The sequence below is a fragment of the Oryctolagus cuniculus genome, chromosome 7 (assembly GCF_051225735.1).
Source record: "Oryctolagus cuniculus isolate XC-2025 breed Fujian yellow rabbit chromosome 7, ASM5122573v1, whole genome shotgun sequence".
Classification (NCBI taxonomy): domain Eukaryota; kingdom Metazoa; phylum Chordata; class Mammalia; order Lagomorpha; family Leporidae; genus Oryctolagus; species Oryctolagus cuniculus.
The window spans coordinates 143,797,354-143,821,531 of record NC_142873.1 but is presented as its reverse complement, the minus strand read 5'-3'; the positions used below and the strand labels follow the sequence as shown (position 1 = coordinate 143,821,531).

At 48.1% G+C, this 24,178-nt stretch overlaps 1 protein-coding gene and 1 long non-coding RNA gene across 14 annotated transcripts in view; one reads left to right on the top strand and one right to left on the bottom strand.

Annotated features, from left to right (window-relative positions):
* Positions 1-2,510: 2,510 nt before the first annotated feature.
* LOC127493644 (uncharacterized) lies at positions 2,511-3,609 on the bottom strand. Its single transcript, XR_007924111.3, has 2 exons — positions 3,082-3,609; positions 2,511-2,985 (listed from the first exon to the last, which is right to left on the bottom strand). It is a non-coding gene; the product is annotated as an uncharacterized LOC127493644 (long non-coding RNA).
* GMEB1 (glucocorticoid modulatory element binding protein 1) overlaps positions 3,603-24,178 on the top strand; it is a 50,197-nt gene continuing 29,621 nt past the window's right edge. For 2 of the 13 annotated variants that reach the window (XM_070078960.2, XM_051858080.3), the window contains exons 1-2: positions 3,603-3,724; positions 13,132-13,286. In XM_070078960.2, coding sequence (XP_069935061.1) covers positions 13,159-13,286 — 128 coding nt within the window. In that variant the 5' untranslated portion in view covers positions 3,603-3,724; positions 13,132-13,158. Of the gene's footprint in view, positions 3,725-4,586; positions 5,606-12,095; positions 12,260-13,128; positions 13,287-24,178 lie in introns of those variants that run through there. The other 11 variants (XM_051858083.3, XM_051858079.2, XM_089301176.1 and 8 more) reach the window with 10 other exon arrangements.

Genomic DNA, 24,178 nt, shown 5'->3' with positions numbered 1-24,178 from the left:
GTGCTGGCGCCACAGGCGGAGGATTAGCCTAGTGAGCTGCGGCGCCGGCCTGCCTTTGTCATTTTTAACGCAGCCTAAGACACTTCACTGCTGATGGGGGCCAGCTTCATCCTGGGTGAGGCCCTTACTCTTTCTGGCCTGGGTGATAGCATTCTCTTCATAGCTCATTTTCCTGGTCTTTCTCCTAACCAGTACATACTTTTTTTTTTTTTTTTTTTTTTTTTTGACAGGCAGAGTGGACAGTGAGAGAGAGAGAGACACAGAGAAAGGTCTTCCTTTGCTGTTGGTTCACCCTCCAATGGCTGCCGCGGCCGGCGTGCTGTGGCCGGCTCACCGCGCTGATCCGATGGCAGGAGCCAGGTACTTATCCTGGTCTCCCATGGGGTGCAGGGCCCAAGTACTTGGGCCATCCTCCACTGCACTCCCTGGCCACAGCAGAGAGCTGGCCTGGAAGAGGGGCAACCGGGACAGAATCTGGCACCCGGACCGGGACTAGAACCTGGGGTGCCGGCGCCACAGGCGGAGGATTAGCCTATTGAGCCGCGGCGCCAGCCCCATCATTTATTCTTTATCTTTGAATATGTTGTTCTTCCTCACTTTTCTCTTTGATGAACCTCTACTCATCCTCTGGGATCTGGCTCTAATGCTTCCTCCTCAATGAAGCCTTTCTGGAATCTTCTTGGGACAGTGCTTGGTCTGTATCTCTAGGATATAACACCGCTCACACTGTCCTGTCCAAGAGCTTCTTCTGGGTCTCTCACACGGGTGCAGGGGCCCAAGCACTTGGACCATCTTCCAGTGCTATCCCAGGCCATAGCAGAGAGCTGGATCGGAAAAGGAGCAGCTGGGTCACGATCTGGTGCCCATATGGGATGCTGGCGCCACAGGCGGAGGATTAACCTACTAAAGCCACAGAGCCAGCTTCCCTGTATCTGTTTACAATTATGTCTCCATAGAGTGTGGGCCAAGAGCTCCTGGGAGGCAGGAACAGTGTTGTAGCCAAGGTTCAAGGACTGTATTCGACATAATCAAAAGATCATAGATGTTAATGCTAAGGAACAATTTACACAAGAATCTGGTTATGGCCAGGTCCTTTTACATTCAAAATCACCTACTAATGTGTAAGTTCTCGGTCATAAGAACAGATCCTGGGCCAGTGCTGTGGCCCTGTGGTTTAAGCTGCTGCTTCCTACACCGGCATCTGGAATGAACGCTGGTTCAGGTCTCAACTGCTCTGGCTAAGGAGCCTGGGGAGGCAGTGGAAGTCGGCCTCAGTACTTGAGACCCTGCCACCCACATGGGAGACCCAAAGGAAATCCAGGCTGTTGTGGTCATATGGGGAATAAACCAGTGGATGTAAGATCTGTCTCTCTCTCTCTCTGTCACTCTGCCTTTTAAATATGTAAAATAAATATAAAAAAACAAAAACCAAAAACCAAACTAAAAAATCCCAACACTGGTAGTGAGTCTCCTTTTTCCATCTTGGTAACTGCGTCCATACATATTGGAAACACAGTGGGATAACTGTCTTTATTTTATAGATGAGGAAACCAAAGGTGTTTTTTTTTAAAGATTTATTTATTTCAAAGTCAGTTACAGAGAGAGAGGTCTTTCATACTATGCCACAGTGCCTGCACCATAGGGCAGCAATTTTTTTTTTAATAAAGATTTATTTATTTGAAAGGTAGAGGCAAGAGACAGAGGTCTTCAATCCGCTGGTTCATTCCCTAAGTGGCCACAATGGCTGGAGCTAGGCCCATCTGAAGCCAGGAGCTTCTTCCAGGTCTTCCTCATGGGTGCAGGGGTCCAAGCACTTGGGCCATCTTCTACTGCTTTCCCAGGCCATAGCAGAGAGCTGGATGGGAAGTGGAGCATCTGGGACTCGAACTAGCACCTATATGGGATGCCAGCACTGCAGGCGACAGCCTTACCTGCTATGGCACAGTGCTGGTCCCAGCACTGATGTTTTAAGGGGAGCTTTGACTTGGCCAAGATCCTTGAATTGCTAAGGTCATAGTTAGAATTCAGGTTGTTCACTCTTATTATTTCTTTTTCTTTTTTAAAAGATTTATTTGAAAGGCAGAGCTACAGAGAAAGACAGATCTTCCAACTGGCCTAAATGGTCAGGACTGGGCCAGGCTAAAGTGAGGGGCCAGGAGCTTCTTCCAGGTCTCCCCGTGGGTAGCAGGGACCATCTTGAGCCATCTTCTAGCTACTTTCCCGGGAACATCAGCAGGGACCTGGCTGGGAAGTGGAGCAGCCAGGACTTGAACCTGCGCTCATATGGATGCCGGCACTGCAGACTGCAGCTTAACCTGCTGCGCCACAGCGCTGGCCCCGGGTTGTTCACGGTTAAATCCAGTTGTGACTCTGGCTGCCTGGCCTTTCCGTGACTCAAGAACTTGTAGTCTCTTCAGAGGGGACAGAAAGCAGAACTGTAGGGCACAGGAGAGGCAAAGAGGAGGAGTTTCTCCTTCCCCTCTCAAAAGGGCCTGGCTACCACCAGCTCATTTGTTGTTGTTTTTCTTTTTTATTTATTTATTTGTGTATTTGAAAGGCAGAGTTACAGGGAGGCAGAGAGAAAGGGAAAAGTCTTCCATCTGCTGGTTCACTCCCCAGATGGCCACAACGGTTGGAACTGGGCCGAAGCCAGGAGCTTCTTCCGGGTCTCCCACGTGGGTGCAGGGGCCCAAGCCCTTGGGCCATCTTCCACTGCTTTCCCAGGCCACAGCAGAGAGCTGGATTGGAAGTGGAGCAGCCAGATCTCGAACCGGCGGCCACATGGGATGCCGGCACTGCAGGCGGGGGCTTTACCCCCTATGCCACAGCGCCGGGCCCTCTCACTTGTTCTCAGTAAAACAGCAACATGTCGGTGGCGATCCCCAAGGACTCTGGAGAAGGAAGGGACGCTCCTGGCCTCACCATTTCCAAGTTACACGACCTTGAGGGATTAGTTCGCTTCCCTTACTTCCCGTTCTTCCTGATCTGTAAAACAGGAGTGAAAAGAATCCTACCAGGTAGGGTCGCTGTGGGATTACACCACACCAGGCCAAGGCCTGACCACCGAAAGGTCACTCTTACCGGCCTCGAGGGTCACTCCTCTGAACACTCACATGACATGCCACAGGCTTCGACCGTCAAGGAACTTCCAACAAAGTCAGCATCTGAACCCAGAACCCCACAGGCACGAGAGCCTTGCGCCAGGCCTGGGTCAGAACACCTCAGGGGCTCGCGACCAGTTACTGAGGTAGGCTCAGGCGCAGCTCCTGACTCCAAATTCATAGCTGGATCGCAACTCGAAGGTCTGATCAGCTAGGAGCGTCCTTAAACAGGGTTTGGGAAAGTAGAATGGGCAGAGTCCTCCAGAGGAGTCGAGAAATCTGGCTTGGTCCCCAGTTATGGTGGCGCCTTCTTTTGGGTCTTATTTTTCCTTAGCTATGAAAGTGCAGAAAGAAGAGTTACTGGGGTCCTTAGCGACCTTTCCAACGCTGCACGAAGACTTTCGCTAGGGTAAAGTCCAAATCCCGCTGCTGAGGGCTGTTCGCGGCGGGTCCGGCAATAGGGACGCGTCCCCTTTAAGGCGCCGGCTCGCCGCCGGCGGCGGCCGGAAGTGTTGAAGCCCGGCCTGGCGGCGGCGGTGGCGGTACCAGCCGTGGCGGCCTCTGCGCATGCTCCGTCGCCCGCCCGCCCTGGCCGCTCGCCGCCCGCCCGCCCGACGGAGACGGTGAGGAGGGGGAGGGGTGGGCGCGCGGGCGCGGGCGCGGGGTGGGGTGGGGGCGGGGGGGCGGGCGCGGGGGCCGCGCGGCGGCCGGCGAGGGCGGGCGGGCGCGCAGGGGGCGGGGGGCTGCTGCCTCCGCGGGCGCCTCCCCACGCCCTGTGCGTGCCGCCGCCGCCGCCGGGGAGCGAGCGGACGTCGCGGCGCCGCGGGGGGGTGGGGGGACGCTGCCGCTGGGTCCGCCCGAGCGGCCGGGCCGCCCCCAGCGCGGCCGTCCGCGCCGCTCGGGCTCCGGCCCTGGTCCGAGGGCGGCGGGGCCGGCGAGCGCTGCGCTGGGGTGGGGGGGGGAGCCGGCGCCCCCGGACCGAGGGTCCCGGAAGTCCTCGGCCAAGGGGCCAGCAGGGGCCAGAGCGACTCCGGACTGAGGCCTGGGCGCCCAGGGCCTGGGCGAGGGGTCCGCAGAGCTTGGGGGATCCCCAAAAGGCGGGGTCCAGGGGAGCACCGGCCCTTGCGTGAGGATCCGGGTAGAGGCCTGGGTCCCGCCCAGGGGGAGGGGAGCGATAGGTTAGGGGAGCGCGGATGCCGGCCCGCGAGGAGACCCTGGGCAGTCTCGGCGGGGAGCGAGACAGGGACCAGGTTCTGAGGCTGGGAGGGTCCAGGCGTCCCCGGAGGGCGCGTTAGAGGCCTCGGGCATTCAGTCAGAGGGAAAGGCGCCTGCTGCTCTCCCGGTGATGGGGGGGCTAGGAAGAGGCGCTCCCAGGGACAGTGGGCAGCCCTGGGCCTTCCCACAGATGCGGGGGCGGAAGGAAGGAGTGAGGAGGGTCGGAGTCTGGGGGGCCAGGGGAGATTGGAGCAGCTCCCGGTGGAGAGGAGGACAGTCCGGTGTACCGGGGGCTGGAGGGAAGATAACTGAGGGAAAGATGAAGGTGCCCCTGCTTTGACACAGGGCTGGGCCAGGTGTGTACTGGAGGGGTAAGGAGAGGTGAGAGCAGCGCGTGACTGCGTGTCTTGGCCAGTGGCCCCCAGAGTAAGACGCGTGCGGCTTGATGTTCCCATCAGAAGGCGGCTTGGCTGTTCGAGAAGCAGGGGAGCCCTGGGTTCTTTAAACAAATGAGAGAATTTTCAAAACCACTTCTTAACAAGAGCTTTTAAGTTTTTTTGTGAAATGTGGTTTTCCTCTTTGCCTGCAGGGTTAGGGAAAGGGACTACTGGATAATTGTAAGCTTAGAGGGATTCTCTTCTGAGAGTTCCTGAAGTGCATTTGGGGAACTTATTGTTAGATCGTCTCTCCTAAGTTGTATACAAATTAGTTATACTTAATGTCTACTGACTTAAATGATTCCCTTTTCAATCATTTACTTTAGCCAACACATTGAATAGCTAACTTCTATTAAGTTTGGCCCTCACTTTGGTCCTGCCCTAAGGAGAAGTCTCCTGGACTCTAATGGGATGATTCTCCAAAGAACTCTCTATCCCATTGCTTTTCCCCAAACACCTACTTAGTGTCTCTCCATTCTGTGATTTACAAGGGACTTCGCTTGCTCTGGATGTGATTCTATGTAATCTGTTGGCTTTGTTACATTTGGTAGCACTCTGGATCACATACTAAAAGTATGAGGAGGAAACAGGGATGGGACCGAGAGTTTTTTATTTTTATTTTTTTTTAAGAGAGCGAGGGACAGAGAAAGAGATCTTCCATCCATTATTTCAATCCCCAAATGGCCACAACGGCTGGGGCAGGTCGGACTGAGCCTGGAGCTTCATCTGGGTCTCCCACATGGGTGCAGGGGTCCAAGCACTTAGGCTACCCTCTGCTGGTTTCCAAGGCATATTAGCAGGGAGCAGGATTGGAAGTAGAGCAGCTGGGACTCACACCAGCGCCCATATCGGGTAGGTACACTACAACACTGGCCTGGGGTCTGGGAGTTTTGACTTTTAAGTAATAATAGGTTTTTTAATTTGGAAATTTCTTGAGAATAGGCAGTCTACAAAAGTTCGAGTAGGAACACATTTTGGAGTTAGAAAACTTCAGATTGTTTGGCATTTATTCTTTTCAACTCCCAGTTTCAGTGTTCCTGCAATCATGTGACACCTGTGGTTACTTCAAACCTAGCACCTTGTCATATTTCAGACGTTGGCTTTCAAGACACAAAAATTGATAATCCATATAGGTCAGATATCATTTGTTTAATGTTCTGAGAGCGTATGTGAGCAATTATGTGCTTACTTTGAACACATCCTTTTTGTCTTTGTAAGTAACTACAAAATAATTCTTTTCTTAAAAATTTGACATACTTCCTTTGTGTGCATTCCCCTAGAATTACGAAATGTGTGATTTCACCGTGTATACTCTAGGGTCCCTTCCACAAAACACCCAGAGGACCAACTCCCCCATCTTGCCTCCAGAGTTTTTGTTGCTATAAACAAGAGCTAGTTTTCAGTTTACATTAGACTCTTAAGAGATGACCTTCCATTTAAGCCAGTGTAGTCTACAGAGCTGGTTTCTATCACTAGGAAGATAGTATTTAGGGTAATGAAGATATTCAACCCAAACCTGCTTCCCTAAAGAATAAATGAATTGCCATGTTGAATCAGACTCCTGTCTCTGAAACTGAGCATTGTGAATGGTTATTGTCTTCTCTGATAAACTCTCAGAAGCTTAGAAGAGCAGCCAGCACATTCCTCTTGGGTTCCAAGGTGTGGGAGGGGTCAGAAGTAAAATATGAGTTCCTACTGAGGAAGCATTAATCAAGCTAGTCAACCATTTATTCAGAATGTCTTAGAGGGGACTCAATCTTAGGGTATAAGGTTGAGATGAGAAGCATCCTTCTAATTGTGCTTCTATAACCCATTAATTTACCTAAGCTGCTAAGTTTTTAAAATTTATAGTACTTTTTTGGAGTAATAAATAGCTGTCAACTTATGACTCCCTCCCCCCAAAAAAGGTGCTTTAAATTTTCAAAAGCTAGTATTAGCGTGTAGCAAATTTATGGAATATTTCTTACTCCAAAAAGGTACTTTCAAAAAATTTAAAAATCAGTGGCTTGGCTTAGCTAAATAATGGGCTATGGAAGCAGAATTAGAAGGATGCTTATAATTTCAGTCTTCCACGCTAAGGTTGAGTCCCCTTTGTGATGTTCTGCTTAAGTGATTGGCTAGCTTCCTCATTAATACCTTCCTCAATAAAAAGTCTTATTTTATTCCTTATCCTCCCAAACCTTACAACACAAGAGGAATGTTCTGGCTGTTCCTCTAAGCTGAGAGATTATCAGAGAAGATCATTTAACTTAAATATGTCATAGTAACAGAACAGTATTTAGGTGTCTAATAAATGTTAGCTTGATGAAGATAAATTTTTCAGGTTATTTACTTATTTGAAAGATAGTGGCAGGAAGAGACAGATCTTCCCATCCATCTACTGTTTCATTCCCCAAATGCCCACAGCAGCCGGGGATGGGCCAGGATGATGCCAGGAGCCAGAAACTCCATCCAAGTCTCCCACATAGGTGACATGGACTCAAGTACTTGAGCCATCATTTTCTGCTTTCCCAGGTACATGAGCGAGGAGACACATCCAAAATAGTTCCAGCCTGTGGTACAGCAGGTTAAGCTGCTGCCTGCGATGTTGACGTCCCATATTGGAGCACTTGTTTGAGTTCTGCTTCTAATATAGCTCCCTGTTAATGCTCCTGGGAAAGCAGTAGATGATGGCTCAAGTAGTTGGGCCCTTGCCACCCATGTGGGAGACCCAGATGGAGTTCTGGCTCCGACTTTGGCCTGGCCCAGCCTTGGCCATCGTGGCCATTTGGGAATTGTGCTAGGCATAGGGGAGCTGCTGAATAAGAAAAGCAGTTCTGGGGTAGGCATTTGACCTAGTGGTTTAAGATACCAATTTGCATGCTTGCATCCCATATTAGTGTTTGGGTTCAAGTCCTTGCTTTACTCCTGACTCTAGATTCCTGTTAATGTACACTCTGGGAGGCAGCAGGTGATGGCTCAAGGAGTTGAGTCCTTAACACCTAGGTGGGAGACCTCAATTGAGTTTCTGGCTCTGGCCTGGCCCAACCTTATCTGTTATGGGCATTTAAAAATAGGAGTTTTCCTTTTGTCTCTTTCTCTCTGCCTCTCAAATAATAAGAAAGAAAAGCAGTCCTTGCTTTCCCAGGATATACAGTCTGATGGGGAGAGGTGGACAGAGTGGTGGTTATGCTAGGGTACTGCAAGTGCTGAGGGAGGAAGAACACCAGCTCAGATTCACATGAGGAAGTCACAGAAGACCTCCACATGAAGTGGAGTGTGGGCCGGCGCCGTGGCTCAATAGGCTAATCCTCAACCTTGCGGCACCGGCACACTGGGTTCTAGTCCCGGTTGGGGCACCGGATTCTGTCCCGGTTGCCCCTCTTCCAGGCCAACTCTCTGCTATGGCCCGGGAGTGCAGTGGAGGATGGCCCAAGTCCTTGGGCCCTGCGCCTGCATGGGAGACCAGGAGAAGCACCTGGCTCCTGGCTTCGGATCAGCGCGATGCGCTGGCTGCAGCGCGCTGGCCGCGGCAGCCATTGGAGGGTGAACCAATGGCAAAAGGAAGACCTTTCTCTCTCTCTCTCACTGTCCACTCTGCCTGTCAAACAAACAAACAAAAAAAGAAGTGGAGTGTGAAAGCAGTCGCCAGAAGTAGTAGACAAAAAAGAAGGGAATGTAGGAGACCTGGATGGAGTTCTAGGCTCCTAGCTTCGGCCCGGCCCGGCCCGGCCTTGGCTGCTGCACGCATTTGGGGAGTGAGCCAGTGGATGGAAGATCTCTCTCTTTCTCAAGAGGTGGCTTAACCCACTGTGCCACAGCATCCTCCTTGGCAAAAGGTTCACATGTGAGAATCATAAAGGGCAAAAATAGACGCCAGATATGAGGAACTTTAACTAGGTCGTGTACAAACAAAAATTAATTGAACCAGGCAATGTGGCATAGTGGATAAGGCTGCCGCCTACAATGCTGGTGTCCCATATGGGTGCCGGTTTGTGTCCTGGCTGTGCCACTTCACATCCAGCTCCCTGCTAATGTCCCCGAAAAAACAGTGGAAAGTGGCCACTTGGGGTTGAACCAATGGAAAAAGACTTTTCTCTCTCTCTCTCTCTCTCTCTCTCACTGTCTGACTCTACCCGTCAAAAAAAAAAAAAAAAAAAAAAAAAGGATTGATGGGGGAACTGACATTGTGGTGTAGTGGGTAAAGTCGCTGCCTGCAACACTGGCCTTCCATATAGGTGCTGGTTTGAGTCCTGGCTGCTCCACTTCTGATCAAGCTCCCTACTTGGGAATAGCAGTGGAAGATGGCCCCAGTGTTTGGGCCCCTGCACCCATGTGGGAGGCCCAGATAAAGCCCCTGACTCTTGGCCTTGGCTTGGTCCAGCCCTGGCCATTGTGAACATTTGGGGAGTGAACTAGAGGATGGAAAATTCTCTGTCCCTCTGCCTCTCCTGCTCTAACTCTGACTTTAAAATAAATGAAAATAAATCTTTAAAGAAAGTCTTTAAAAATTAAAAAAGTGGCTAACTTGTACTATGGGAGGGGGTACACAGATTTTTAGAGAAGACAGAGCACCTGTCCACATAGAGGATGCAGTGTAGGTACAGTTAATTGTATTTTTTTTTGAAAGGCAAAAAGAGAGAGATGTTTTCCATCTGCTGGTTCACTCCTCAGATGCCCACAACAGCCAGGTCTGGACCAGGCCAATCTAAGTCTCTCACATGGGTGGTAGAGACCCAAATACATGGACCATCACTGGATGCCTCCTGGGAGGTGCACTAGCAAGAAACTGGCATCAGGAATGGAGCTAGGACTTGAATCCAGTCTGATAATGGGATGCAGGTATCTCAAGCGGGGATCTCAACTATTATGCCAAGTGCTCTCCTCAAATGCACAGAAACCTGCAAGTATATTATCATATGTTCAGAGAGCAGTGGATGATTGCTATGGCTAGAGCTTAAAATATTTGGGATATGAGTAGTTGTATGTAAGACTGGAGAAGTATCTTGAGATCAATGAGGGAGACTTTAAATGCCATTCCTAAGTATGTATATTACAGGCAAACAGGCACTGTGGCAGAGTTGAAGTGTAAATTAAGTCGTCTGACTACCAGTTACGTATTCTAGCTTGCATGCATTGTGTGCCTGCTCTGTTCAGGCACAGTCCAAGTGTTCTTCACATACTCACATATTGAAGTAAATATGGCTGTACTCTTACTCATACTTTTCTTAAGTGATTCTCTCTTTATAACTGTGAAGACTAACAGATGCAGAATATCCTGGCGCCTTCTAAGTTTTCATTAATATGGGACAATGCATTTGCAACAAAATGGAGGAATCTGGAAAACATCATGCTGAGAGAAATAAGCCAGTCCCAAAGGGACAAATATCATATGTTCTCCCTGATCTGTGACAACTAACTGAGCACCTCAAAGGAAACCTGCAGAAGTGAACCTGACACTATGAGAAACAATGTCTTGATCAGCCCTTGTCCAGTCAAGGAACAGCTTACTATTTTAATTCTTTTTAGTATTTTCTTTTTCTACTTAATACCATTGGTTGAACTCTTTAATTAACACACAATTATTCTTAGGTGTTTAAAGTTAACTGAAAATTGATCCCTGTTAAAATAAGAGTGGGAATAAGAGAGGGAGGAGATGTACAGTACAGCACATGCTCACTCGGACTTAACCCTAATTGTAGAACTAGAAACATGCCATGGGACTCCAAATCCCATTAAGTTGGCATGTACCAATGCCATCTTACTAAAGTGATCAGTGTAAGTTCATAATTGATTTTTTTTTTTTTTTTTTGGACAGGCAGAGTGGACAGTGAGAGAGAGAGACAGAGAGAAAGGTCTTCCTTTTCTGTTGGTTCACTCCCCAATGGCTGCTGCAGTCAGCGGGCTGCAGCTGGCACACCGCACTGATCCGAAGCCAGGAGCCAGGTGCTTCTCCTGGTCTCCCACATGGGTGCAGGGCCCAAGCACTTGGGCCATCCTCCACTGCCTTCCCAGGCCACAGCAGAGAGCTGGACTGGAAGAGGGGCCACCAGGACAGAATCTGGCGCCCCAACCGGGACTAGAACCCGGGGTGCCGGCACCACAGGCGGAGGATTAGCCGTGGTGCTGGCCCATAATTGATCTTAAAGATAGGATTAAGTGTTAAAGGGATCACATAAATAAGACCAGTGTCTGTTAATAATAATTTATAGAATTAAAAAGGAGAGAATGACCAAACATGGAAAGTGTGATACACAGCAGACTCATAGAATGGCAAATGCCCTAATCAGCATTCTGGCCTCAGAATCAGCCCTTAAGGCATTTGGATCTGGCTAAAAAGCCCATGAGAGTTTCTCAGGCAGGGAAAGCCAAGACACTGTGGCAGAAAATGACCTAAATGAAAGATCTCTGTGAGTGAGATCCCAGAGGAAAGAATGGGCCATCAAAGAAGGAGGTACCAATCTCTGAAGGGAGGAGAGAACTTCCACTTTGATTATGGCCTTGTCTAAATAAGGTCGGAGTTTGTGAACTCAAGAGGCTTCCGTAGCCTTGGCAGCTCATAACAAGAGCCTTGGGTGATTACTGATGATAAATAAGAGTGTCAATTGTTAAATCAACAACAGGAGTCATTGTGCACTTACTCCCCATGTAGGACCTTTGTCCTTAATGTGTTGTACTATGCAAATTAACGGTAAAACTAGTCTTCAAACAATACTTTATACTTTGTGTGCTGTGTGGGTGTAAACTGTTGAAATCTTTACTTAGTATATACTAAGTTGATCTTCTGTATATGAAGATAATTAAAAATGAATCTTAATGAAGAATAGGATGGGAGAGGGAGTAGGAGATGGGATGGTTTGTGGGTGGTAGGGTAGTTATGGGGGGAAAAACCGCTATACTCCAAAAGTTGTACTTTCAAAATTTATTAAATAAAAGTTTTCTAAAAAAAAAAGATTGGGACATTGGGGACCAGTGATATAGTGCAGCAAATTAAGCTGCCACCTGGAATGTTGGCATCCCATGTTGGAGTGCTTGTTCAAGTCCTGGCTGCGTTGCTTCTGATTCAGCTCTCTGCTAATGCTGCTGGGAAGGCAGTGGAAGATGGTCCAATTACTTGGACCCCTGCCACCCACATAGGAGACCTGGGTAGAGTACCAAGCTCCTGGCTTCACTCTGGCCCAGCCTCAGCTTTTGCAGCCATCTGGGGTGTGAACCACTGGGTGGAAGATCTCTTTTTCTCTTTGTTTCTCCCTTTCTCTTTGTAATTCTGCCTTTCAAATAAGTAAAATAAATATATATTTTTTAAAGATTGGGACAATACTTTTGAGTTACTTTTTTTTTCTTGTTTATTTGAAAGGCAGAGAGAGAGAGAAGAGAGGGAGAGATCTTCTATCTGCTGGTTCACTCTCAAATGCTCCAACAGCCAGGAGTAGGCCAGGCTGAAGCCAGTGGCCAGGAACTCCATTCGGGTCTCCCATGTGGGTGGCAGGAACCCAAGTACTTGGACCATCATTTGCTGCCTCCCAGGTGCATTAGCAGGAAGCTAGATCAGAAGCATGGCATAGGTGGGACTTGAATGAGGCACTCCAATGTGGGACACACTTGGGTATCCCAGGTGGCAGGTCAACCTGCTGCACAACACCTGCCGTGCTTTGAGTTACTTTAGAATCAAGGAGTACGTGGTGCTAGATGCTGGTTTCCTCAGTAGCTCTGTGAAGATGTCGTGGAAGATTATATCTGTTCAATCTGAGACAAAGGGGTATTAAGAAGTTCCTAGATGTCATGTGTAAATTGACTTCAGCCTTTATTAGAGATCTTCCCAATGCCAGTCATCAGTCCCCTTACCATCCAGATCAGTTGAGTTAATTAGCAGATTCTTTTTAAGTATTTACAGAAGACAGAGCACTTGGTAAGGTATTATGACTAACTTCACAGAATATAGATAACATTCCTACTGTCCAGGAGCAGTGGGATGGGACTTGTGTTGACTGCATCCACATTTTGGAAAACAAAGGAACAAACCCTGGTTTGTAGTGCTTGTCAATTTCTGTGGTGTGTGTATTTCACACATTGCTGTCTCAGTCTACCAACTTGCTGTCACTATACTCTGCATTGAGATGAGAGGCACACAGTGAGTTCTCAAGAGTATATAGAGCTGGCTCCAGCTCATCGCTAGGTGAGTCACACTAAGAAAATCTGTAACAGCAAGTGAGTGCCAAGGCATTCCTGAAAGATCTGAGCCTATGTCAGCTCCTTCTCCTAGTTTCTGTCCTTTTTAGAGGACCATGACCTCCGGGGTAAGCGTAGAATCAGTAGTCATCGTCTTGACATTACCTTCCTGTGGTTTCCATCATTTCAAAACAGATGAAATTACTGGTGCTTCTTGTTTCTGACAGCAGCCCCAGCTGTTTGACTTCATGTGAAAGATGGCTAATGCAGAAGTGAGCGTCCCAGTGGGGGATGTGGTTGTGGTACCCACAGAAGGAAATGAAGGGGAGAACCCTGAAGACACTAAAACCCAAGTGATCTTGCAGTTGCAGCCTGTTCAACAAGGGTAAGTGGCCAGAGATATGGATATTCTGAAAAACTGGGGAAGTGTGGTTTTTTTAAAAGACATTTATTTATTTGAAAGACAGAGTAAGAGAGAGAGAGACAGAAGAGGAGAGATCTTCCATACACTGGTTTGCTTCCCAAATGGCCACAGCAGCTGGGGGCTGGGCCAGGTAGAAACCAGGAGCCAGAACTCCATCTGCATCTCCTGTGTGGGTGGCAGGACCAGTGCTATGGCATAGTGGTTAAAGCTACCACCTGCAACACCAGCATCACCGTTTGAGTCCTGCCTGTCCCACTTCTGACTCAGCACCCTGCAAGTGCACCTGGGAAAGCAGCAGAAGATAGCCCAAGTACTTGGGCCCCTGCACCCATGTGAGAGATCCAGAAGAAGCTCCTGGCTCCTGGCTTCAGATCAGTCCAGCTCTGGCTGTTGTAGCCATTTGGGAAGTGAACCAGTAGATGGAAGATCACTGTCTGTCTCCCTTCTCTCTCTAATTACGACTTTTGAACACATGAATAAATTTTTTTAAATAATTATTTATTTAAAGGCAGAGTTACAGAGAGGCAGAGGCAGAGAGAGAGAAAGAGAGAGAGAAAGAGAGAAAGTCTTCCATCTGCTGGTTCACTCCCCAAATGGCCGCAATGGCCGGAGCTGTGCCGGGTCTTCCCACATGGGTGCAGGAGCCCAGGGACTTGGGCCATCTTCCACTGCTTTCCCAGGCCACAGCATAAAACTGGATTGGAAGTGGAGCAGCGGGGACTCGAATAGGTGCCCATATGGGATTCTGGCACTGCAGGTGACGTCTTTACCCACTGTGTTGTAGTGCTGGCCCCCAAATAAATAAATCTTTAAAAGAAATAAAAAAAAAAATTGAAAAAAAGGTGATGTGATGTGGGACAAGTGTTTGGTACAGCTGTTAAGATGCTGCTTGAGATGCCTATTCCATTTTAGAGTTCCTGGGTTCAAGTCTTGGCTCCATTTCTGATTCTAGCTGCCTGCTAATAGGCACCCTAGCAGGCAACAGATGATGGCTCAAGTAATTGAGTCCCTGCCACCCACATGAGAGACCTGGATTGAGCTCTTGTCTCCTGGCTGCTGCCAACTCAGCCCCAGCTGTTGGGGGCATTTGGGAAGTGAGCCAATAAGTAGGAGATCTTCAGCTATCTCTGTCTCTGTGCATTTCATGTAAATTAAAAAGAAAATAGTGTGCATTTTTCATTAATTTTTTGAAGCCCCCTCATATGTATATAGAGATCACTTACATAGGCAACATCTAAGAAATGCTGAGTGGTATACTTAGAAAGTGCTTTGGAGTTCAGAGGATCACTGTAAATTTGGAAGAAGAGCTAAAATGTATTTTGTGTATTTGAAAAGCAGAATGTCAGAGAGGGGGGAAAGAGAGAATATGGTATTTTCCATCCAAATGCCTGCAACAGCTAGGGATGGGCCAGGCCAAAATCCATCCAAATCCTCATGTGCATGGCAGGGACCCAAATGTGTAGACCATCATTTGTGGCTTCCCAAGATGTGCATTAGCAGGAAGCTGGATCAGAAATGAAGGAATTGCTTTTTAAATTTTTACTTGTTTATTTTTACGTATTTATTTGAGAGGCAGACAAAGGGAGACACAGAATCAGAGACACACAGAGAGAAATCCTATTTGCTGGTCTTCTCCCAATGCCCACAATGGCCAGGACCGGGCTGTGCTGAAACCAGGAACCAGGGACTCAATCCAGGTCTCCCACATGGGTGGCAGGAACCCAATATACTTGAGCTATCACCTGCTGCCTACCCAAGTTTGCATTACTAGGAAGCTGGTGTCAGGAGCTGGAACCAAGACCCTGTGATATGGAATGTGGGCATTTTTTTAATATTGAGTATCTTTTCAGGGTTTGCTGACCATTTGTATTTCTTTTGAAAAATGTCTTTCATGCCACGGCTCACTAGGCTAATCCTCCGCCTTGCAGCGCCGGTACCCCGGGTTCTAGTCCCGGTTGGGGTGCCAGATTCTGTCCCGGTTGCCCCTCTTCCAGTCCAGCTCTCTGCTGTGGCCTGGGAAGGCAGTGGAGGATGGCCCAAGTGCTTGGTTTCTGTACCCCATGGGAGACCAGGAGGAAGCACCTGGTTCCTGGCTTCGGATTGGCACAGTGCGCTGGCCGTAGCAGCCATTTGGGGGGTGAACTAATGGAAGGAAGAACTTTCTCTCTCTCTCTCTCTCTAACTCTGCCTGTAAAAAACAAAACAAAAAAAAAAAAACAAAAAAAAACAACCTCTTTCAGATCCTTTTGCCCATTTCATTTTTAAAGATTTATTTATTTGAAAGAGTTACAGAGAGAGGTAGAGAAAAGAAAGAGAGAGAGGTCTTCCATCGCTGGTTCATTCCCCAAATGGCCACAACGGCTGGAGCTAAGCCTGTCTGAAGCCAGGAGTTCCAGTGGATGAAATACCTCATTTTATGTTTATATTGATAGACATAAAGACCTCATTTTATGTTGTTCTCTCTCATAACATCCTGTATATCTTCCTCATAGCATATATAACGTGTTTTCTTTTGTATATGTGTGTACAGAAAATGTTCCACACTAAATTTTTTTTTTTTTTTTTTTTTTTTGACAGGCAAAGTTAGACAGTGAGAGAGAGAGAGAGACAGAGAGAAAGGTCTTCCTTTTGTTGGTTCACCACCCAAATGGCTGCTATGGCTGGCATGCTGCACCGAACCGAAGCCAGGAGCCAGGTGCTTCCTCCTGGTCTCCCATGCGGGCGCAGGGCCCAAGGACCTAGGCCATCCTCCACTGCATTCCCTGGCCACAGCAGAGAGCTGGACTGGAAGAGGGGCAACCAGGACAGAATCCGGTGCCCTGACCGGGACTAGAACCCGGTGTGCCGGCACCGCAAGGCGGAGGATTAGCCTAGTGAGCCATGGCGCCTCTTGGTAATTTTTAAACCATTTTAGTGGCCGGCGCCTTTTGGTAATTTTTAAAACATTTTAGTGGCCGGCGTCATGGCTCACTAGGCTAATCCTCCGTCTGCGGTGCGGCACCACGTGTTCTAGTACCAGTTGGGGCGCCGGATTCTGTCCCGGTTGCCCCTCTTCCAGGCCAGCTCTCTGCTGTGGCCCGGGAGTGCAGTGGAGGATGGCCCAAGTGCTTGGGCCCTGCGCCTGCATGGGAGACCAGGAGAGGCACCTGGCTCTAGCTTTGGATCAACGCGGTGCGCCAGCCGCGGCGGCCATTGGAGGGTGAACCAACGGCAAAGGAAGACCTTTCTCTCTGTCTCTCTCTCTCTCTCACTGTCCACTCTGTCAAAAAAAAAAAAAAAAAAAATTACCAAGAGAGACTCTCTTTCTTAAACAAAAAGACAAGTTATATTAATTATCTTAGGACTGCATTTTTTTTTTTTTTTTAGATTTTATCTATTTATTTGAGAGGTAGAGTTACAGACAGAGAGAGACAGACAGAAAGAAAGGTTTTCCTTCTGTTGGTTCACTCCCCAAATGGCTGCAACGGCCAGAGCTACACCTATCCGAAGTAAGGAGCCGGGTGCTTCTTCCTGGTCTCCCATGTGGGTGTAGGGGCCCTAGGATCTGGGCCATCTTCTACTGCTTTCCCAGGCCACAGCAGAGAGCTGGATTGGAAGAGGATCAGCTGGGACTAGAACCAGTGCCCATATGGGATGCTCCAGCATTGCGGGCAGAGGATTAACCTACTGCGGCACGGCACCGGCCCCATAGGACTGGCTTATATGTGTGCCCAGGAAAACTGTTAATCCTATGAGGAATCTTTTTTTTTTAAAAGATTTATTTATTTATTCAAAAGGCAGAGTTACAGAGAAACAGAGGCAGAGAGAGAGAGAGAAGTCTTCCATCTGCTGGTTCACTCCCCAGATGGCTACAACAGCTGGAGCTATGCCTACCTGAAGCTCAGAGCCAGGAGCTTCTTCCAGGTCTCCCATGAGAGTGCAGAGGCTCAAGGACTTGGGCCATCTTCTACTGCTTTCCCAGGCCTTAGCAGAGAGCTGGATCAGAAGTGTAGCAGCCAGGACTTGAACTGGCACCCATATGGGTGGCTTTACCCACTACCTTGCAATGCCAGTCCCATTTTTTTTTAGATTTATTTATTTTTATTTGAAAGGTGGAATGTCAGAGAGAGCAGGGGAAAGAAAGATTAATCTCCATCTACTATTTAACTTCCCAAATGTTTGCAACAGCCAGGACTGGGCTAGGCTAGAATCAGGAGCCAGGAACTCCATCTGGGGCTCCCACATGGGTGCCAGGGACCCAAACACTTGACCCATCATTTGCTGCCTTTCAGGCCCATTAGCTGTATCAGAAGCAGAGTAACTGGAATTTGAACCATCACTTCAGTATGGGTTGCCAGGGTTGCAAGTGCATGTTTAACTTATTTGTACCACAACACCAGCTTCTACTCCTGAATTTTTAGGAAGCAAATCCTGTACATTAGTATGTTTCTCAAAAATATAGGGATTTTTTAAAAGATTTATTTATATATTTGAAAGAGTTAGAGGAAGTGAGAGAGATTTTCCATATGCTATTTCACTCCCCAAATGGCCACAACAGTCAAGGCTGGACCAGGTTGAAACCAGGAGGCAGGAGGTTCTTCTGTGTCTCCCACATTGGTGGCAGGGGCTCAAGGACTTGGGCCATCTTCTGCTGCTTCCCAGGTACCTGAACAGGGAGCTGGATCCCAAGTGGAGCAGCCGGGACTAGAACTGGTGCCCATATGGGAATCCGGCACTGCAGGCGGCGGCTTTACCCACTATGCCACAGCGCCGGCCCCAAAAAATATATATATTTTAATTTATTGGAAGTGGAGCAGCCGGGTCTTGAACCGGCACCTGTATGGGATGCCAGCACTGCAGGCCATGGCTTTACCTGCTATGCCACAGTGCCAGCCCCCGGGATGCCACTTTTATAAGTGGTAGCTTTACCTGCTTTGCCACAAATCCAGCTCCAAGGACTTTTTTGAAGAAGACTTTTTTTTTTTTTTGAAGATTTATTTATTTGAATGTCAGAGTTAATTCCAGTGAGACCATCTGGTTAAGAAAGGTGTTAGGAGGAAAGAGTTGCATGGTAGGGGTAAGGGGAAGTGAACTGAATTATAAAGTAGGAGACCTGGAGAGACAAAAAGGGAGTGAAATCTTCAATCTGCTGGTTCACTAGCCCTGCAACAGCCAGGGCTAGGCCAGGCCAAAGCCAGGAGTCCAGAGCTTCTTCTGGGTCTCCCATGTGCGTGCAGGGACCCAATAGCTTGGGCCATCTTCTGCTGCTTTCCCAGGCCATTGGCCAGGAGCTGAATTGGAAGTGAAGCAGCCAGGACACGAACTAGTGCCCATATTAGGTAAAGTAGGTGGCTATTTTACCAGCTATGCCACAACACTGGCCCCAAGGATTTTTTTTAAGTTTTTTTAAATATAACTAGATGTTTGCTGACATTTCTGAATATTGTTAAGCATGGAAGAAATATTGTAAGATCTATAAGGGAATGTTGATATAAATAATTTCTTCAAATTTGTTTAGGAGGCAGACAGGGAAGGAGGGAGGGAGGGAGTAGGAAGGTCCTTGGGTCCCTACACCTACATGGGAGACCTAGAAGAAGCTCCTGGCTCATGGCTTTGGATCAACCCAACTCCAGCCGATGCAGCCATCTGGGGAGTGAACCAGAGGATGGAAGGCCTCTATCTCTGTCTCTCCCCCTCTCCATCTGTAATTCTGCCTGTCAAGTAAGTAAATAAATCTTAAAAAAAAAAAAAAAAAAAAATGAGGCCGGTGCTGTGGCGTAGCAGGTAAAGCCACTGCCTGCAGTGGCAGCATCCCACATGGGCACCAGTTCTAATCCTGGGTGCTCCACTTCCGAACAAGCTCTCTGTTATGGCCTGGGAAAGCAGTAGAACACGGCCCAAGTCCTTGGGCCCCTGAACCCATGTGGGAGACCCGGAGGAAGTTCCTGGCTCCTGGCTTTGGATTGGTGCAGCTCTAGCTGTTGTGGCCAACTGGAGAGTGAACCAGCGGATGGAAGACCTTTCTCTCTGCCTTTCCTTCTCTCTGTGTAACTCTGCCTTTCAAATAAATAAATAAATCTTTAAAAAACAAAATAAAACAAACAAAAAACAACGAATGCCATAATGAGATTAGGGGGGAAAAAAGACACTGCTTGGAATGACACCTGCTTCCTATATCAGAGTGCCTGAGTTCAAGTGCTGGGAGACCTGGATAGAGTTCCTGGCTCCTGGTTTGGCCTGATGCATCCCTAACTGTTGTGGGCATTTAAGGAGTAAATTAGCAGATGGAAGGTCTTTTCTTTTCTTTTCTTTTTTTTTTTTTTTTTTTGACAGGCAGAGTGGACAGTGAGAGAGAGAGACAGAGAGAAAGGTCTTCCTTTGCCGTTGGTTCACCCTCCAATGGCCGCCGCGGCCAGCGCGCTGTGGCCGGCGCATCGCGCTGATCCGAAGGCAGGAGCCAGGAGCCAGGTGCTTCTCCTAGTCTCCCGTGGGGTGCAGGGCCCAAGCACCTGGGCCGTCCTCCACTGCACTCCCTGGCCACAGCAGAGAGCTGGCCTGGAAGAGGGGCAACCGGGACAGAATCCGGCGCCCCGACCGGGACTAGAACCCGGTGTGCCGGCGCCGCTAGGCGGAGGATTAGCCTAGTGAGCCGCGGCGCCGGCCTGGAAGGTCTTTTCTTGTCTATTTCTGTTTTTCTCTGTCTGTCTTACAACCTTTCTAATGCATTTTTAAAAAGGAACACAGAGAAACAGTTTTCTTTCGTCTCCTAAGTTTAATATACTTGAGACAAAGATGCAAATTATCAGATGCCAGTGTTCAGCCTCATTCACACATAGTCCACCTGGCTGTGTATTCAAGTAGGAAAGAAAAAAAAGAATCAAGATCATGGATAGAATACTGGGAATGTATTGGTGAAGATTACATTAACCAAAACGCGCGAGAAATAATTAGGATTTTGTATAAACGTTTTTAGGTTTCAAGATAGAATTCTGTTTGTATATGTTTTTTAACTTTTATTTATATGACATTTTACACATTTTCAGGTATTCATTATAAACATGTTAGAATATATCATACAATTGGACTGGCACTATGGCGTAATGAGTTAAACTGCTGCCTTTGATGCTGGCATCCCGTATGGACGCCAGTTCAAGTTCTGGCTGCTCCAGTTCTGATCCAGCTCCCTGCTAATGTGCCTGGGAAAGGACAAGAGGATGACCCAAGTGCTTGGGTCCCTATACCCTTGTGGGAGACTTGGAAGAAGCTCCTGGCTCCAGCCTGCCCAGTGCTGTTTGTTATAGCCATTTGGGGAGGGAACCAGAAGATAATGGTCCCTGTCTCTCTCTGTAACTTTGTCTTTCAAATGAGAAAAAAAAAAAAAAAAAAAAAAGTCAAAAGTAGACTGATAACAATCTTCTATTAATACATGAAGTCTAACACAGTGTCTAAGAGGATACTTTCATATTATCAGTAAGTTGGCTTTAAAATGTCTATCATTTAATTTACATAATTGATATTAAATATATACTAAGGTATCTAAAAGACTTGAAATAATATTGGGAGTTTTTGAAGACTGAAGGGTTGTTCAGCATTTGTTTTGTTTCAAAAAATGGTTAATACTTTTCTTTTTTCATTTAATAAATATAAATTTCAAAAGTACAATTTTTGGATTATAGTGGTTTCCCCCCCATAACCACCCTCCCAATATTTTTCAAATAAAATCTCTCTTTTAAAATACTTAAAAGGTTCTCAGGGTAATAGGCATTTGGCCCAGTAAGTACCTAGATTCGCTTTCCAGCTGCTTTCCTGCTTCCAGCTTCTTGCTAATGTGCATTCTGGGTGGCAACAGGTGATAGCTTTAATAGCTGGGTCCCTGCCACCCACTGGGGCGATCTGGATTGAGTTCCTTGCTTCAAGCTTTGGCCTGGCCAAAGAGCCCCACTCTTGTGCGCATTTGAGAAGTAAACAATGGGTTGGAGTTCTCTCTCTCTGTCTCTTTTTCTACATTTTCTCTACCTTTCAAAGAAATAACATTTTTTTTTTATTTTTTTTTTTTATTTTTTTGACAGGCAGAGTGGACAGTGAGAGAGAGAGACAGAGAGAAAGGTCTTCCTTTGCCGTTGGTTCACCCTCCAATGGCCGCCGCGGCTGGCGCGCTGCGGCCGGCGCAGCGCGCTGATCCGATGGCAGGAGCCAGGAGCCAGGTGCTTTTCCTGGTCTCCCATGGGGTGCAGGGCCCAAGCACCTGGGCCATCCTCCACTGCACTCCCTGGCCACAGCAGAGGGCTGGCCTGGAAGAGGGGCAACCGGGACAGAATCCGGCGCCCCGACCGGGACTAGAACCCGGTGTGCCGGCGCCGCTAGGCGGAGGATTAGCCTAGTGAGCCGCGGCGCCGGCCACAAAGAAATAACATTTAAAAAAAATTATTTATTTGAAAGAGTTATACAGAGAGAGAGGTCTTCCATCCACTGGTTCACTCCCCAGTTGGCCACAACGGCCAGAGCTGCGCCGATCCGAAGTCAGGAGCCAGGTGCTTCTTCCAGGTCTCTCATGTAGGTACAGGGGCCCGAGGACTTGGGCCGTGTTCTACTGCTTTCCCAGGCCATAGCAGAGAGCTGGGCCAGAAGTAGAGCAGCCAGGACTCGAACCAGCACCCATATGGGATGCCGGCACTACAGGCAGCGGCTTTACCTGCTATACCACAGCACCCGCTCCAAAGAAATAACATTTTTTTTTTTTTTTTTTTTTTTGACAGGCAGAGTGGACAGTGAGAGAGAGAGACAGAGAGAAAGGTCTTCCTTTTGCCGTTGGTTCACCCTCCAATGGCCGCCGCGGCCGGCGCGCTGCGGCCGGCGCACCGCGCTGATCCGATGGCAGGAGCCAGGAGCCAGGTGCTTTTCCTGGTCTCCCATGGGGTGCAGGGCCCAAGCACCTGGGCCATCCTCCACTGCACTCCCTGGCCACAGCAGAGGGCTGGCCTGGAAGAGGGGCAACCGGGACAGAATCCGGCGCCCCGACCGGGACTAGAACCCGGTGTGCCGGCGCCGCTAGGCGGAGGATTAGCCTATTGAGCCGCGGCGCCGGCCCAAAGAAATAACATTTTAAAAAATGTTTGGCCGGTGCCGTGGCTCAGTAGGCTAATCCTCTACCTAGCGGCGCCGACACACCGGGTTCTAGTCCTGGTCGGGGCGCCGGATTCTGTCCCGGTTGTCCCTCTTCCAGGCCAGCTCTCTGCTGTGGCCAGGAAGTGCAGTGGAGGATGGCCCAAGTGCTTGGGCCCTGCACCCCATGGGAGACCAGGAGAAGCACCTGGCTCCTGCCATCGGATCAGCGCGGTACGCCGGCCGCAGCGCACCAGCTGTGGCGGCCATTGGAGGGTGAACCAACGGCAAAAGAAAGACCTTTCCCTCTGTCTCTCTCACTATCTACTCTGCTTGTCAAAAAAAAAAGTTCTTAGTGGAAGTGCTGGTTCAAATCCTTGCTGCCCCTCTTCCAGTCCAGCTTCCTGCAAATGCTCCTGCTACCTATGTGGGAGACCTGGATGGAGTTCCAGGCTCCTGGCTTCAGTCTGGCCCAGCCCTTGCCATTGCAACTGTTTGAGAAGTGAACCCACGAATGGAAGATCTCCCTCTTTCTGTCTCCATTTGTCACACTACCTTTCAAATATATAAGCAAATAAATCTTACAAAAATAAAGAGTTCTCAGGTATAAACAGAAAAAAATTTTTTTTAAAGAAACAAATTCTCAAGCAGAATAAAGGTACTAGGATTCTACCATCATTTTTTTTTTTTTTTTTTTTGATAGAGTGGACAGTGAGAGAGAGAGAGAGAGAGAAAGAGAGAAAGGTCTTCCTTTGCCATTGGTTCACCCTCCAATGGCCGCCACGGCTGGCACGCTGCGGCCGGCACACCACGCTGATCCGATGGCAGGAGCCAGGTGCTTCTCCTGGTCTCCCATGGGGTGCAGGGCCTAAGCACTTGGGCCATCCTCCACTGCACTCCCTGGCCACAGCAGAGAGCTGGCCTGGAAGAGGGGCAACTGGGATAGAATCCCGCGCCCCGACTGGGACTAGAACCCGGTGTGCCGGCGCCGCAAGGCGGAGGATTAGCCTAGTAAGGCGGAGGATTAGCCTAGTGAGCCGCAGCGCCGGCCTCTACCATCATTCTTAACTTTACAGTTAGCTTTGGTTTCACAATAGAACTTTATTCATAAGGCAGTGTGCTGATTGACTTTCTTCTGTAGAGTACACTCAGTCCAAGTGTAGCGGAATAGTTCAGTTGGAGGAGGAGTGGCCCTATGTTCCCTTTCATGCTCATATTCTTCTTACTAGAAAGTTTAAGGTCATAGGAAGATGTAGTGATTGTTTCAGTTCAGTAGGTTACCCCTTACCTTGTGTCACAATCATCTACTTGTTTGAGAATTTTTAATTATTTATCTAACATTTAATTAATCAAAATATTTCCCCCTAATGTTCAGATAGAAAGAACTTAACTAAAAGAAAAAATAAGAACTATGTGTGGACTGATTTTTCAGAAGATTAGATTACAATAATATAAGCTTAACTTTAAAGTTTGAATAAACATAAATTTTAGCTTATTTTGATAATTCATAAGGAATATCTGAATCTCGTGGTGCCTTAACATTTTGAATATGCAAATTTTATGACTTTTGACTATAGATTTGGTATGTATAGAGAATGAAACTAGATCCACTACTATCTTGAGTTGCTTTGGATAATAAAATCTTTACTCATAAAAATGTGGCCTCTGCTCCCTAAATCCCACCCCTAAGTGTAGTTCACTGGTTGTTGAAACTATGTGTGAGAATTTATTCCTTTAAGGTGTGTTTCACTAACTAGTCAACTTGGAATGAG